The sequence below is a fragment of the Labeo rohita genome, chromosome 16, assembly GCF_022985175.1.
Source record: "Labeo rohita strain BAU-BD-2019 chromosome 16, IGBB_LRoh.1.0, whole genome shotgun sequence".
NCBI classification, from domain to species: Eukaryota; Metazoa; Chordata; class Actinopteri; order Cypriniformes; family Cyprinidae; genus Labeo; species Labeo rohita.
In genome coordinates, this window is record NC_066884.1 from 22,654,766 (window position 1) to 22,669,782 (window position 15,017).

Below are 15,017 nucleotides of genomic sequence, written 5' to 3' on the forward strand. Positions count from 1 at the left end.
TGTAACACTATATCTATGTCTTTATCATTATTTTTGATCAATTTAAAGCATCCTTGCTACATGCAAGTATTCATTTCTACAATTTCTTTGCTGTATTTTAGATCAAATAAATGCAGGCTTAAAAATCTTACGGTCCAAAAACTTTTGACCGGTATAGTGTAATACCAAAGAGTGCTTTTCTAAGAACTTTGACAAATGTTTTAGTTTGATTTTTTCCTTTTATCATGGACACTTATAACCTGGTATGACTAAGCATAACTACAAAGAAGAAAATCAAACACCACATCCGACAGGTTTCCCAGGATTTCCGTGATAACTGTTTATTGCAGCACCAGGTATGACATCTAACCATCAGACAAGAATCTCAACAAGTCATGGAGGAGATCAATACCTGGAATCGCCCAGGACTAAGAGAGGATAACAATGTTCACAAAAACCCCTCAGACAAAGCAGTACGAACACAAACACCGGGACAAAGCAGCAAAAGAATCCCTGCAACATTTAACCATATTCTTCATTTGAAAGTGATGGTTTGTTGGGTATAATGCAATACAACTGTAATACAATTAAAATGAAACCAGTAATCAGCTCCTTATGATTTATATTCTCTGCTAAAAGAAACCAAGCCATGCACAGACCACCCACACCAATTTCTTGTCCTTAGTTATGACATTATAAGATTTCATCCATAGCGTAGATCTTTCAGATATCACGGTGCATAAAGTACATATAATTCACCTGCTGTCATGCGCTTTGACAGCAGTGGAACAAAACACAAAATGAACAAAACAAATATAAAGCAGACATAAACATGGGAGAAAATGACAAAAATACTGTACAAAATAACCAAAACACTAACTCATTGTTTATCACAAAGTGTCTAAAACATTACATCATATGGAATCATTTTAAAGGTACGTAACTTTGTGTGAAGCACCTACCCTTTTCTTGGAAAAGAGCTTATGGCCATGCACTGAAGAGAATCAATAATGGAAAACGAAACCAAATTAGGCCATATTGTTCCTTTCAACAAATAATGGAGCAGCTGTCAACATCTGAAGGGCTATACTGCATCCTTTCGAGAAAACTGTTGTTTCCTACACAAGGATCAGAAGAATTTCTTCGACAATCAAACCACGATAGCAGCAAACAGCCCTTATGTACACTTCAACAACTGTTACTCATCAGAGGTCATCGAGAAAACAACGTCATACTTGGTTTTGTATCTTGTAAATATACATACACACGTTGGAATGTTCTAACCATTTTAAGTAAAGAGAATTAATCTGACAGAATTTTAAGGGATAGTTCAGCCAAAAATACATTTCTGTTATGATGTCACCTTCATGTCATTCTAGACTTGTATTTATTCTATGGAACAGAGAGGAAAATGCATTTCGGGGGGGAAAAACAGTTGAATCATACAATGATTGGAACTGCATGAAGAATGACATTACAGATTTTTATTTTTGGTTGAAGCATCCCTTTAAGCTAAAATCTACTTTTGTAGTAACAAGGAAGCAGTAATACATGTAGACTGAAAGCATGTAATATATACGTGTTTGTGTCTATTAAACAGTCATGAGTTGTCCTGAGGGTGTTTATATCTCAGTCAGGCTCTAATTGTAGAGCATCCGTTAATGCACAGGAAAGGGTGTTTAAGCTGTTTTCTGTTTTGTGTTCAGGGAGCATGTTTATCTAACAGGGATTTGACGCATTCGTGTAAGGGCTGGCACACCTTCTGGTAGCCCTGCGGCGTGAGGTGCAGATAATCATACATGTCCTGATGTGAGATGGAACCGTCGGAGTGAACGAACCCAGGGTCCACATCCAGAAAGGAGACATGAGACAGAGACGCTGCCTCAGCCTGAACTAGAGCATTCACACCTGCGTTACGCTCACGGAGAGGGTTTGGATTTTTACCTCTCGGCAGCACCCCCTAGTGGAGAGGAAAGAAAGAGTACTACATTACATAACAGCTCATAGTGTGGTCTGGGCCTCTTACCCCAAATATGTTGTTAATAGGACACCAATATCTATTGAGGATAATGCTGATGAAAAAGAAATACTATAGATACTACAGTTTTTGTATGTCAAAATATTTTGATAATGGAGAAAATAGGGGGGGTTATTTAAAACAACAGCAAAACTGACAATAAAAGGTCAAAATGAACATACACTAAATATACACTACTGTTCAAACATTGGGGGTCAGTATTTTTTTATTTTTTTTTTTTTTTTGCAGTAAAACATTAATATTGTGAAGCGTTATTATTCAACTTAAAAGTTATTATAAAATGAAAATGTATTCCAAGTTCAAGCACTTTTTTTAAATAGTAAAGACTTTTATGCTACAAAGTATGTTTGTAAATGTACAATGTGCCACTTTTGATCAATGTAATGCATCCTTGGTAAATAAAAGCATTAATTTCTTTTTTAAAAAATTCTTACAGACCCCAAAAAATTTTAACAGGAGCATACATTATAGTAAATGTGATTAATACCTTGAATTAAAGGGATAGTTCACCAAAAATGAACATTCGGTCGTTAATTACCCTCAGGACATTCTAAACCCTGAAAGAACAAAAATTTACATATAAAAAAATTATGTTTTTTGAGGAAAACATTTCAGGATTTCTCACCACATAATGGATATGCATCGTGCCCCCGAGAAAGAAAGACATGAACATCTTGGATGACAAGGGGGTGATACTTTATTTGTACATTTTTGTTCTGGAAGTGAACTACACCTTTAAGACCTTATCTTCAGATAAGATAACCCTATGCAAGGTCAGAAAGCTCTCGGTTTCATCATCAAAAATATCTTAATTTGTGTTCTGAAGATGAACTAAGGTCTTATGGGTTTGGAACAACATGAGAGTGAGTAATTAAGAATTTTAATTTGTGTGTGAACTATCCCTTTAAATGATTATTTGAATTTTTCTATAATAATTTGTTTTCATTTTGTCACCCTACTGTTCTTGTATATTTTCTTAAAATAGGAAATACCATTTGTTGAACAGTTCTTTTATTTAAGTTTTTAAAAAAGGTATTAAGTTGTCTAATTCTCTGCTGATCAAGTCATGGAATACTGGTGTCATAATACAATTAAAAAAATTCAAGAATTTTAAAAAATTTAATAATGTTGTGACAGAGAGGTAGGAGCTGAGATAACTAACCAAAACAAGAGTGTGAGCATGGGGCAGTTTCTGATGGATGACATTGATGATGGCCATGATGCCTCCACAGATCTGTTCTGGGGTGTGACCGTGATTATTAGTGCCTACCCACAACACCACCACCTGTACACAAACAAACAAAAAAAGACATTTCCACATTTCCTCATGACCCTTATGAATGGTTTTGTGATCCAGGGTCACATATAATGTTAAGATACTCCACCTTAATAGTTTGAGTTTGGTTAAAAAAAACTTGTAAAATGAGAAAAAAAAACCTCAAAGAGTATTTTAAAGAGTAATTATTATTTTGAATCAGTGAGAAACTGAGAAATGTGATAAATGAAGAAATTCCTCATTCATTTACCTTTGGGCTGATGTGGTCCAGCTCTCCATTTACAAGTCTCCACAACACATGCTGTGTAGCATCTCCACCAACCCCAAAGTTCAGAGTATGGAGTGGAGAAAACAGTTTTCGCCAAACCTGCCAACAAACACAAACACTAATTTTACACATTTAAACACAAATATGCGCGCAGTCGCTCATATGAATGACAGATGTGAGTATGAAGAAGGAGATGCAGGAACTTTTCTATACCTCAAACTCATGCAGAAGCTGGACAAGTGAATCTCCAACAAACAGCACATCAGGCTCTTTTCCTTTACTGTCTGATACAAATCGATTGTGCTGCAAGATGAGAATCCATAAAAATGCAATTACAACTTGATTTGCATATTAAAGAACATACTGGCTAAGTGTTTAAAACAAAGTGATATATTAGCAGCTTTATAGACCAATTTGGCGTTTGCAAAGAGTGATGACCTTTTTTATTGGCGGAGCGCATCTCGTGTCAAAAAAAAAAAAAGGGTTTAAGTAGCGGTCTATGAAAGCCACGAAATAAAAGAATAAATCTGAGTTGATTTTTCAAAATTCTTACTTTATTCTCATAGTTCCAAGATTATGTCTCACAATTCTTATAAGAAAAACCAACTCATCATTCTCTCTTTTCCCCACATATTCCTCAGAATTGATAAACTTGCTAAAGTCTGAACTACAAGATACAAACTTGCATTTGCAGAGATAAAAGTCAGAATTGTTAGATGAAATTGTTAGATAAATGTGTAAATATGTAAGATGGCATAGGTTTTAATAGTATTTCATGCTGTAACTGTAATACAATATGTCCCCTATGAACTGCATATGTGAATATTATGTAGACAAATTGTTTCAATCAAATTTATGCTTTAAAAGTAATCATAGCATATTTCATCTATTAGTTTATCTGTTTAAATGTCTGCGCTTAGTTACAGAAGGCGTTTTTGACGTCAGTATTCTACAAAAATGATTTGCATTCTGATTCTGACATCCAAAGGCACGACAGCATTTTCTTCTCTTATTCCATGGATTTTCCCCGTTTCCTTCCACTTGTTACCAGTGGTTTTCTGCCACCACAATGTGCACACAACTGCATGTGATGTAACTGTGACGTCTACTTCAAATTGGTCTACAGGGATGCTAAGGTTGCACAACTTATTATTATAAAAAAGAAGCACCAATGACATCCATCGACCATCTCCCTGTATGTCCTCACAGGGGGTGGGTGTGGCGGCAGGGTTAGAATCTTTACTCATCACTTCCTGAGAACAGACAGAAAAATGACAGATTACATTTTTGCTATTAGAAATAAATATTGATCCTCATATTAGACCAAGCAACGTTTAAAATGTTGAGTACAACGTTGTGTTTTAAACATACAAAATATTAAAATTCATGATGGCCTTTTGAGAAGTTGTACTGGGGTTATACAATTTTTTCACAGCTGAACTATTATGGTGCAATTTTTGCATTGCAGTAACGTTAGTTAACCTCACAAACAAGCTGGGGGAAAATGAGCATCTTACAAATCATATTTGGAAGTTTTAATATATATATATAAAAGTTAACGTTCTCCTTAGTGCAGTTTACTGTCTATAACTAAGCAGCTCACATTGCTAATGTAGCACTTAGCATGCAGATACCTTTCATTTAGAAGAGCAAGGCGCAAATGCTTTAAAACACTGCGTGACATCATACTTTTACATATAAGCATATATAATACATGTTAACACTTATGCTGATTCATATTAACTAAAGACACAGGTAATATTGTTACCAAAAGTGTTACCACAGTACAGCTCTGTGTTCAATCAGTCAGCAAGCGGTCAGCTGCCAAACCCGGAAGCTGCTGGAATATCGAACCAGACATTACTGGCAGATCGCCGAGCACGGTCGACCTATAAATTAACTTTCTACTTTATATACGCGAAGAGGTCATTAAATCTCCTTTGTTTTTATTTTTCCAGTGTTGCAAATGTACGCAAAACGTTCAAACATTACTTAATACCAATTCTACCACAGTTTATTTCTTCACAGAGTTCTGCGTTCGACCTCCATCTTTGAAGCACGTTGCCAAGCAACGGAAAGGTAAAACTTAACGGCCTTTGTACTTCAACTACATGCCGATATTATTTGTTGATTTGAAATATATATATTTGACAATGAAGAGAGTATTTCAGTTTGAACACAAGGAATGCTGTACATTTGAGGTACGTTGCCACATGTGACCCTGGACCACAAAACCAGTCATATAAGTAGTACGGGTATATTTGTAGAAATAGACGAAAAGACATTGTATGGGTCAAAATGATCGATTTTTACAACAACAACAACAACAAAAATCATTAGGATATTAAGTAAAGATCATGTTCCATTAAGATATTTTGTAAATTTCCTACTGTAAATATATCAAAACTTTTTTTTGCATTGCTAAGAACTTAATTTGGACAACTTTAAATGTGATTTTCTCAATGTTTTGATTTTTTGCACCCTTAGATTCCAGTTTTCAATTAGTTGTATCTCGGCCGAATATTGTCCTATCCAAACAAACCATACATCAATACATCAACTTTCAGATGATATACACTGTGTGCAGAATTATTAGGCATGTTGATAATCTGGTCATATTTTTTTACCAAGCACATTTTACCAATTCCAAACCACAACAATCTTAATAACTACTATTAATTTTGTATTTAATCATTTGTAAGTGATATATAACTGTCCGTGAAGGCTGGAAGTGAAAAACTCCTTATATTCAGGTGTGCATAATTATTAGGCATGTTTTCTTTTACAGATAAAATGAGCCAAAAAAGATATTTAACCCAGACTGAAAAGTCCAAATTATGAAATGCCCATGAGAAGAATGCAATACTAATGCATTACAAGAGTTTGCAAAGTTAAGGCTTGACCATTGGACAGCGAAATGCTTGTTGAGTCTGCATGGTCGGAAAAAACAGGTGGAGAAGAAAAGATGCATGTTAACTGCAAAAGAATTAGGAATTAAGGTGAAGAATTAGGTGTAACACCATCAGAAACCATTTAGTCTCCAGCGCCACCATTTTCCAGAACTGCAACCTACCTGGAATCTTCAGAAGTACAATGTGACTTAATAAGAATAACAAGCTGACGTGTTGTGAAATACATGAAGACAGTTTTTATTTTTTTTTTTTATAGGCTTTATAGACAGATAAGTTGAGAGTGACTCTTGAAGGACAAGCATCACATTCTCTTGTACCTCTGATTCAAGAATTTATCTTCCAAAATCTGGCAGTAAAGTTTTGGGAGTTCATTTTAGTCCAGTCCATCTCTGCAAGTCAGACTTTTCAGGACAGGAGACTAAACATGAATTCCCAAAATGTACTGCCAGATTTTGGAAGATAAATTCTTGAATGGGATTATCAACATGCCTAATAATTCTGCACACAGTGTATAAATGTCCATTTCAAAAAATGAACCCTTATGACTGGTTTTATGGTCCAGGGTCACATATAATGAACCTAAAAGTGGTACATTTAACCACAACAAGCATGAGACTATTAATTCTGTCAGAATATTTACCTGAATTATGCATGACAGACTTATGTTTGTATTTTAATAACTTGTGTTTAACAGTCTTAACATGAAGATGAGCCACCAATCCATCCAAAGCGTTCTGCATAAACATTACTTGCCAAAGACATCCAGTGACTGCCACTGTAGCACAGCCCAGTTTTCATGTCAAACAGACAATGCTGCCCATACCAGCAAACCAGTGTGCTCCAGCAGCATGAAAACAGATGTGCATTTCAACTCGTCACATAAAGTAAGGCGTCTTAAAACTAGGAAGGAAAGGAATCAGATTCGAGGTCTTGAGAGAAACAGGTACCACCCATCTTCTCAGCACAGCAGAAGAGAAGGCTGTGAGAAAGCTCATCATCCGTTATCTTGTTCTAGAAAAGTGAGGGCATTCGCTAAGCCATACATTCCTCAGAAGCCAAGCTTCATGACTGAAGGACGCCTTACCTCCATCCGAGGCCCTTTCAGCCATGAGATTAGATCAATGGATATTGAGAGGCTGGTGAGCGAGCAAATAAAGAGAGATCAGCAGAGAAAAGAGCAAGGAAAACAGTTTGTGATGCACGTTACATCACCGCTGCTTCCCTCTGTACCTGATTCAGACCTGGACTGCAATCTCGATGAAGTACAGGAACCACTCCAGGAAGCAGAAAATAATATGACACCACAAGTGAAGAGGAAGAGAAGTTCAAGAAAAGAGCCTAGTGAAAAAAACACAACTAATAGAGGGGTTTTTGTATCTATGAGGCCGTCTAGAGAAGATGAGAAGCGTGACAGAAATGCCAACACCAGGCAGGAAGATACTAATAGCAAAACAAGACAAGAAAGTCAGAGTAGCCCACCAAAAGAAACTGAACATGTGGTTTTGGCATCCTCAGAAAATGAAGCGGTTCCTCAGTTATGCTCTACTCCAATTGAACCTGAGAAGAATAACTCACAAACAGGCAATCTCCAGTCCCATGATGAAGTAAAGAAAACCAAGAAGAACCAACAAAATGGTTTTATGAATATTCAGAGATTTGAGAAAAACTCTACAAGAGTGGGAGTCCCAAACATGGAAGTTACGCAAGTGTTAGAAAATCAGCAGACGTTAACTTCCCTGTCTGACCTGGACTCTGGGGCTGGTCAAGTAGACAATGTTGAACAAGGGGAGCAAATGTCACTGTCATGTAGGGAAGCAGTGAAAAGGCTCACCACACGTTTGTGCCAGAGTTCAGAGCTCCGTCTGCCAAGCCGTCGACGCCCCCTACTGACCGAGTGTAGAGAGACACTACTACAGACTTTACAGAAAAGGCACAGTTTCCATTTAGAGCATAACCTGCATAGACTACAATCATTCTTACATGTTAATCAAATGGCTTCTCAGCTCAGCTCAGGACAGAGAGATGAAAGTTGTTCATCTTTTAGCCATGCAGTGGAGAATGAGAATAGGAGCAGGAACATGGGGATATGGACAGGTATGTCACTTTTTATGTTTGTAATTTACAAAAAAGAGTGTCCAAGACAAATAGAAGAAAATACAGTTTAAGAAATACAGTTTAAAATGCTTGTGACTCCTGTAGTTCAAGCAGTAAGGCATGACGCAAATAATGGTAAGGTCATTGCTTCAGTTCCCAGGGAAAACAAAAAATATATATACATTGATTACAATGTAAGTTACTGTAAAAAAAATGTATTTTAAAATGTCATGGTGTGACCATTAAGTAAACACACATTTAAGATACATAAAATATTAATTTTAATTTTGAAATTAAAAATATTCGTATCATTTACAAGGTTATTCAAATCATTGTATTTATAAACTGACTTTTTGTTTCTGATAAAAGAAATGCATATTGTCTTATAATATAGTCGTGTACATGATGGCTGTTTTCAATGACCTTTCTGCATCCTAGACAGTGCCATGCAGCAAGATTATTTAGCACAGGAAGTTAAGCGGGACTTGGAAAGAGAAGCTTTCGCCAAGAAACATAGGACACAAGATTGGAAGTCCTCGTCCACTCTGTTCTCACTTAAAGAACCACAACAGTCAAACACGGACATGGTGAGTAACAAAGTAAAGAATCAAATCCAAATAGTCCCAAAATGATTGTAAAGTAGAATATTACAGAGGTTTAAAGGGTTAGTTCACCCAAAAATGAAAATTCTGTCATTAATTACTCACTCTCATGAGACAGCAAGGGTCCTTCCATGTTCAAGGCCCAGAAAGGTACCAAAAACATTGACAAAATTGTCCATGTGACATTAGTGATTCAATCGTAATTTTATGAAGCTACAAGAATGCGTTTTGTGCGAAAAAAATAAAAATAAAAAAAAACTTTATTCAACTGAAAATTCAATGGTAATTTTTTTTAGTGGTATTTTTTTGTTTGCAAAAAGTATTCTCATAGCTTCATAAAATTACAATAAAACAACTGATGTCACGTGGGCTGCTTTATCGATGTTGATGTATCTTTCTGGGCCTTGAACGTGGAAAGACCCTTGCTGTATATGCAGGGTCAGAAAGCTCTCGGATTTCATCAAAAATATCTTAATTTGTGTTCTGAAGACGAACAAAGGTTTTACGGGTTTGGAAAAACATGAAAGTGAGTAATTAATGACAGAATTTTCATGTTTGGGTGAACTAACCCTCTAACATTTTTAATAGCTTGCAGTTTAGGACTGAATGGCTTGTTTGCATGTGAATTTGCTTGGTTAGTCTTTGCAGTTTGACCAGTGGAGGGCAGATAGTTCATCTCAGGATTGTTTCAGAGCTCAGCGTCTTCACAGCAGACAGCTCTTCAACCAGGAACAGACCTTTACCCAGCATGCCGTCCCTGTACTCAGAAGTCCCACCTGGGCTGATCAGCCAGTAAACTTCTATTCCCAGCAGCCATCACTTAGCAGAGGGGAAAGTTGGACAAATGTAGACTTAGATCTCTCTAGAATCTCTCAACAGTGGAGAGAAGACAACAATCTTGATTTCAGTTCACATCGCATATATGAGAGCAGAAAACAAAAACCACAAGAAGCATCTGTTGGTGGATCCAGATTCTGGTCCCATCAGCCACACATTCGGGATGAAAGAGAAAGATGGCCGCCCTTCTCAACATCCTACCTCTCAGAGGGCTTTCAATACAAGCCTTTTTTTCGCTGTCCACATCCATCCGCCATCCAGCACAGGTCAGACTACCTTGGTATAACTCAATGTCCCAGGACAAACACACCAGATAGGGTATTTTACCCTCCTTTTTACCTTTAGCAAAGCTGTGTGCCATGATTAAGGCTTTTTGCCAAGATCATATTAGATTAATATGAATGACATATATAAGTAACAATTATATATGTATATTATTTACTTATTATATTTTTGTTTTGTTTTTTGAAAGACCATCACCACTACATGGGATTTGAATTTGAGAGTTCAGTGTGCTCAAATTATGTACAGTCATGATTTCTGTGGTGTATTTCTTTAGACTGGTAACACAGGTATTAAGAGTGAATAAAACGTCTTGAAAACAAATCACTCTTTCTGCTGCACAAATATTAAAAGCACCACACAGTGTTAACTTTCAATCTCCTGAATTAATAGGGTAAATGTTTCTTTGCAAGGATGCTGCTTGTTTAGTTATTTATTTGATTATTATTATTATTATTTTATTTATTTATTATTATTATTGGACTTTTATCATTAAGTTCAGTATTCTGTAAAAAAAAGATGCATATGATTTTGTGACATTCTTTAATAAAGCAGTGCAGAATTAAAATAATTCTTACATCAAACTGATTTCACAATTCATGTTTTATATTTGATAAAATATCTTGTAGTAAACTGAAATGTAAGAATTCAACTGTGTAATACTTTTGTGAAGGCAAAGAGATCACAGCTGCTTTATCTGTTGAATTTCTATGTATTTATTTATTACATTTGTACCATCATTACATTTGTGTGAGTTTGTATCTTCTCCATTATTATTTTTTACATGTTTCAAAGCGCTTTAATTTACAGCATTTTAATTTACTGAATTTACTTTTATTTATTGAAGTTCATTAAATTTGTTCTTATTTTGTACGGATTAACTTTGGTTTTACATATGTCATTGTAATCAGGGCATCAGGTAATATACTTCATCATCTGTTGGTGTCTGATTCACAAAATATTCTCTTTCCTCCCGGTCCGCACCCTCTTTGTCTTGTCTCCGCTGATCATTCTGCTCCTTCATCTTCTGCTTCTCTTGGCTTCCAGTGTTGCTGCTCCTTAGTGCTCTCTTTAACTTATTCCAGAACAGTTCTTTTGCACTGTTTGGATCAGAACAATTTGACCCAGGCCACTGCAGATAAGTCTTTTTGAGCATGACCTTCCTCATACGGTGATAAGTGGACAGTTGCCGCTCAGGAATAGGCTCCAGAAAGACCAGCAAAAGCACATCCTGCATTTCTTGAAATAGGCGATAGCTGGCCAGCTGGATCTCCAGTGAGCACCATTCGCTGCGAAGGAAGTTCTGACTGACCACACAGATCGTTTTGCGACTGCTGTATACGGCAGCCACGATGTTGTCGACGATATCACGGCCCAGCTCGAAATCTCTGTGGTGGAGGCAGAGTTGAAACGAAGAACCCTCGAGGTTCGGCAGCAGCTGTTCCATTACCCAGTCTTCGTCTGCTGAGTTGTAGGAAATGAAGGCGTCGTACTTGTATTCCTCCTTCTGGTCCTTTAAGCGACGCCACTGTTCTCCAAACCATGATCGGAACACATAGTAGCCGTATTTAAATTTCCAGTAAAGTTTGATGTAGAGAAGTGGTATCAAGGTTAGTAAAATTGTGAATGTGAACGTTGAAGAAAACAGGTAGAGTGCTATGTCCAAGTAACATACATTAGTTAAGAAGCTGTGAAAATATGAGCCTGGTTGGTCTTGGCATGTAATATTGAAAAGATAAGGAAACTGGAGTCTCTTACTGCCTATGGTCCAGTTTTGTAGGTCACTGTTCTGGCAGTTACAACTGAGAGGACAGCTGCGTATGTCAACGTATGTAAGGTTGGTCAGCTTGTCCAGTAAACCGATGTCCAAAGTCATCATGGCATTGCGATTGAGATGCAGTTGCTTCAGTCCTGTGAGATTTCCAAAAATCTCTTCAGAAAATGATTTAATGCCCATGTTCTCAGTGGATAATGTCTTCAATTTTCGAAGGTTTTTGAAAATACCAGGTTTGAGCTGTGCGATCCCAACGCATGAGTTGTCTAGAGTTAAGTACTCTAAGCTTTTCAGGTCATCAAATGTTTCAGCACCGAATCCAATGATATGGTTGTTAGTGAGGTAAAGACTTTTCAGCGAAATTAGACCCCGAAAAAATGCACGTGGCAACAAGTTTATGCCATTTGGTTGTTGTCCATCAAGTTTCAGATCTTGAAGCTTTGACATATTTATAAATGGCGAGTATGTGTGTTCTGTAAAATACAGGATGTGGTTGGCCTGTAAATCCAGCACCTGCAGGGTGGCATGAAGTTTCCCAAAGAGCGTGCCGTCAATCTCTTTCAGCCGATTTCTGTCTAAATACAGATTAGCCAAGCTTTGCAGCCCATCAAGTGCATGCAGCTTCAGCTGTGTGATCTTGTTCCCTCCCAAATCTAAAGTATGTAGATTTGACAGATTTTGAAAGACGTAGTCGAAAATCACAGATAATTGGTTGTTGCGCAGGTTGAGAGTTTTCAGGCTGGTAAGATCTTTGAAGGAGTCACTGTAGATATCGGTCAAAAGATTGTTGTCGAGACGAAGTGTGACAAGATCTTTGAGTCCCCATAAGGCTTTATGGTCCAAATAGGCAATTATGTTTATGTTTAGCTCAAGGTTTGTTAATTTTGGTGTGTTGCCGAAGGCATGACCACTAACTTCTAGAATGCGGTTGTATCGATAGCTTAGGGTTTTCATGCTGTCAAGCTGTGTAGATATGTTGCAGGGCATTAGCCTGGTCAGATGGTTATGTTCGATCTTGAGAGTATTCAGGTGGTTTTGACAGTGCAGAAACTGCAAGCAGTATGTGGATTTCATCTCGTTCCGTGAGAGGTCCATTATATCAGTGATACTGGCACAATTACAAAACGTGTTTTTGTTTAGAACTCCTATGGAATTGCTCTGGAGTATCATTTTAGATATTTGATGACCTTGCAGATGAAAACACAGTGAAGTCAGTGCACGATCCCTCAGTTTCAAACCAGAGAAGTCGACATACCTTGGTTGTATTTTGGTGTAGTTTAGAAGTTTGCTAGCGGAGACATTGGTAAAGCGCAAGCGCAGGTACTTTATATTCTTCAGGTTCAGGCCCTTAAAAGACTTAGATGATAGTAATGTGTTGTCTGATAAATCAAGCACTTTCACATACTTTAGGAAAGACTTGTCACATCCCAGTTTGTATAGTTTATTATCACTGAGGTAGAGTCTGACAAGTGAGTTTGGCAGATGGCTGGAGTGATGCAAGTTGGTTAGACTGTTAAAAGAAAGGTCCAGTTGTATCAAGCTGGATAGGTTCGTTATGCATTCAACCAAAGCTGAAAAGTTTTTCAGGTGGTTCCTGCGTAGATCAAGAATGTTCAGGTTCGTCAAATTGGAAAACAGGAACGTATCAATACTCTTGAGATTATTGTTTCCCAGGAGCAGCTCTGTGAGGTTATGTAGGTTATTAAAGACATCACGTTGGAGAAATGATATGTGATTGCAGGACAGATTCAAAGTCTTAAGTTTTTGCAGGTTATTAAAAGCATCTCTGTGGATGTTAACAATATGGTTATTGTCTAGTACCAGAGAAGTCAGACTGGGCAGATGAGAGAAGCTTTGGCCTTGAATGTACGTAATGTTATTGCGAGAAACTGTAAGGTTTGCTGCAGTGGGAAATACATCACCCACAATTGTAGTTATGTCTGTTTCATAACATTTAATACATCTGAAGATTACATGGTTAGAATCAGGGAGCTCTATGCAACTTCTGAAACTGTAGCTGAAGGCAAGTTTAAGGAGGCAGATGAATATCGCCTTTACGATCAGTTGACGACACGCAGAATCTGCCATATTTTTCAGTTCCACTTGTAAATGTAAATCCCATTGACTCCCTTTATCAAAGTACAACACTGTGAGGTTCTTCACTCAGTATGAGCACCGAATAGCTCCTAGAAAAAAGAGGAAAAGAAATAAACTGTTATTATAGATTAATTTGTAATGCTTCTATTCAAACTTATATGTTTTTTCTCTTTAAATGTAACAAATACAGTAAGAACATGTTATGGATGCTTTATTTATTTACTATGGAATTAATGAAATCACTTCAAAGATGGTGGAAGTATCCAATTTATATGAATACATGCAGGGCAATGGTAGATACAAAAACATCCTACCATTACATTACTCAAAAACAAACTTCTCTAATGTATTTTTACATAACCTGTCTCAAATAATAATTTTCTCACTTCTCATCCCTTCTCCATTTTACATCAACTTCCTTAAAAATATCAAGTATACAATAATGAATTGAAACTATAAGACCACTGTAAATATTTAAACACTTTGTAGACTTTTGTAGACAAGTTTCTCTTTTTCTCACATTCTCTGCTTGTTTATGATACTGACATTCAAGTACATACAAAAGCAAAAAAAAAAAAACAAACTATGAACAAATCAGACAGAGGGCTAAGTATGTCTCATTATGCTCTGCAGTGTAAACAGGATAATACAGAGAGAAATCTTAGACTTCGAAACCAGTGAGCAATCCAATATTACCTGAAATCTCATACCTTTCATGAACTAATTTCATTACATTGACTGTTTTGCCTTAGATTTAAACAGTAATGCGATTTAGTAGCTTACCTTCATGAAATTCTTCCTGACAAATTTGTAAGACTTTCATAGGCGTTCTCTCTCTTTTAACCAGCTCATTCCCTT

At 36.8% G+C, this 15,017-nt stretch overlaps 3 protein-coding genes across 5 annotated transcripts; 1 reads left to right on the forward strand and 2 right to left on the reverse strand.

Annotated features, from left to right (window-relative positions):
* Positions 1 to 672: 672 nt before the first annotated feature.
* Positions 673 to 5,440, reverse strand: pafah1b3 (platelet-activating factor acetylhydrolase, isoform Ib, gamma subunit). 3 transcript variants are annotated; one of them, XM_051132099.1, is made up of 6 exons: positions 5,342 to 5,440; positions 4,731 to 4,814; positions 3,775 to 3,864; positions 3,544 to 3,660; positions 3,180 to 3,302; positions 673 to 1,939 (listed from the first exon to the last, which is right to left on the reverse strand). In XM_051132099.1, exons 2-6 carry the CDS (start codon positions 4,806 to 4,808, stop codon positions 1,682 to 1,684), a joined length of 666 nt encoding a protein of 221 aa, XP_050988056.1. In that variant the 5' UTR covers positions 4,809 to 4,814; positions 5,342 to 5,440; the 3' UTR covers positions 673 to 1,681. The 3 variants fall into 3 exon arrangements, with proteins under 3 accessions (XP_050988056.1, XP_050988055.1, XP_050988058.1); XM_051132098.1 differs by having other exon boundaries at positions 5,330 to 5,439; XM_051132101.1 differs by lacking the exon at positions 5,342 to 5,440 and adding an exon at positions 5,196 to 5,327.
* On the forward strand, positions 5,333 to 10,518 carry LOC127178915 (uncharacterized). The gene is made up of 5 exons (XM_051132097.1): positions 5,333 to 5,486; positions 5,575 to 5,640; positions 7,168 to 8,567; positions 9,006 to 9,154; positions 9,809 to 10,518. Exons 3-5 carry the CDS (start codon positions 7,175 to 7,177, stop codon positions 10,349 to 10,351), a joined length of 2,085 nt encoding a protein of 694 aa, XP_050988054.1. The 5' UTR covers positions 5,333 to 5,486; positions 5,575 to 5,640; positions 7,168 to 7,174; the 3' UTR covers positions 10,352 to 10,518.
* Positions 10,519 to 10,989: 471 nt separating this feature from the next.
* tlr21 (toll-like receptor 21) lies at positions 10,990 to 15,017 on the reverse strand. The gene is made up of 2 exons (XM_051130320.1): positions 14,943 to 15,017; positions 10,990 to 14,248 (listed from the first exon to the last, which is right to left on the reverse strand). Exon 2 carries the CDS (start codon positions 14,148 to 14,150, stop codon positions 11,196 to 11,198), a length of 2,955 nt encoding a protein of 984 aa, XP_050986277.1. The 5' UTR covers positions 14,151 to 14,248; positions 14,943 to 15,017; the 3' UTR covers positions 10,990 to 11,195.

Coding starts and splice junctions, on each gene's coding strand:
- tlr21 (XM_051130320.1), bottom strand. CDS start 14,150: ATGGCAGATTCTGCGTGTCGTCAACTGATCGTAAAGGCGATATTCATC.
- pafah1b3 (XM_051132099.1), bottom strand. CDS start 4,808: ATGAGTAAAGATTCTAACCCTGCCGCCACACCCACCCCCTGTGAGGAC. Junction 3,661..3,774: donor AGCTTCTGCATGAGTTTGAG/GTATAGAAAAGT, acceptor GTTTGTTGGCAG/GTTTGGCGAAAACTGTTTTC. Junction 3,303..3,543: donor TGGACCACATCAGCCCAAAG/GTAAATGAATGA, acceptor GTTTGTGTACAG/GTGGTGGTGTTGTGGGTAGG.
- LOC127178915 (XM_051132097.1), top strand. CDS start 7,175: ATGAAGATGAGCCACCAATCCATCCAAAGCGTTCTGCATAAACATTAC. Junction 8,568..9,005: donor GAACATGGGGATATGGACAG/GTATGTCACTTT, acceptor TCTGCATCCTAG/ACAGTGCCATGCAGCAAGAT. Junction 9,155..9,808: donor AACAGTCAAACACGGACATG/GTGAGTAACAAA, acceptor TTGCTTGGTTAG/TCTTTGCAGTTTGACCAGTG.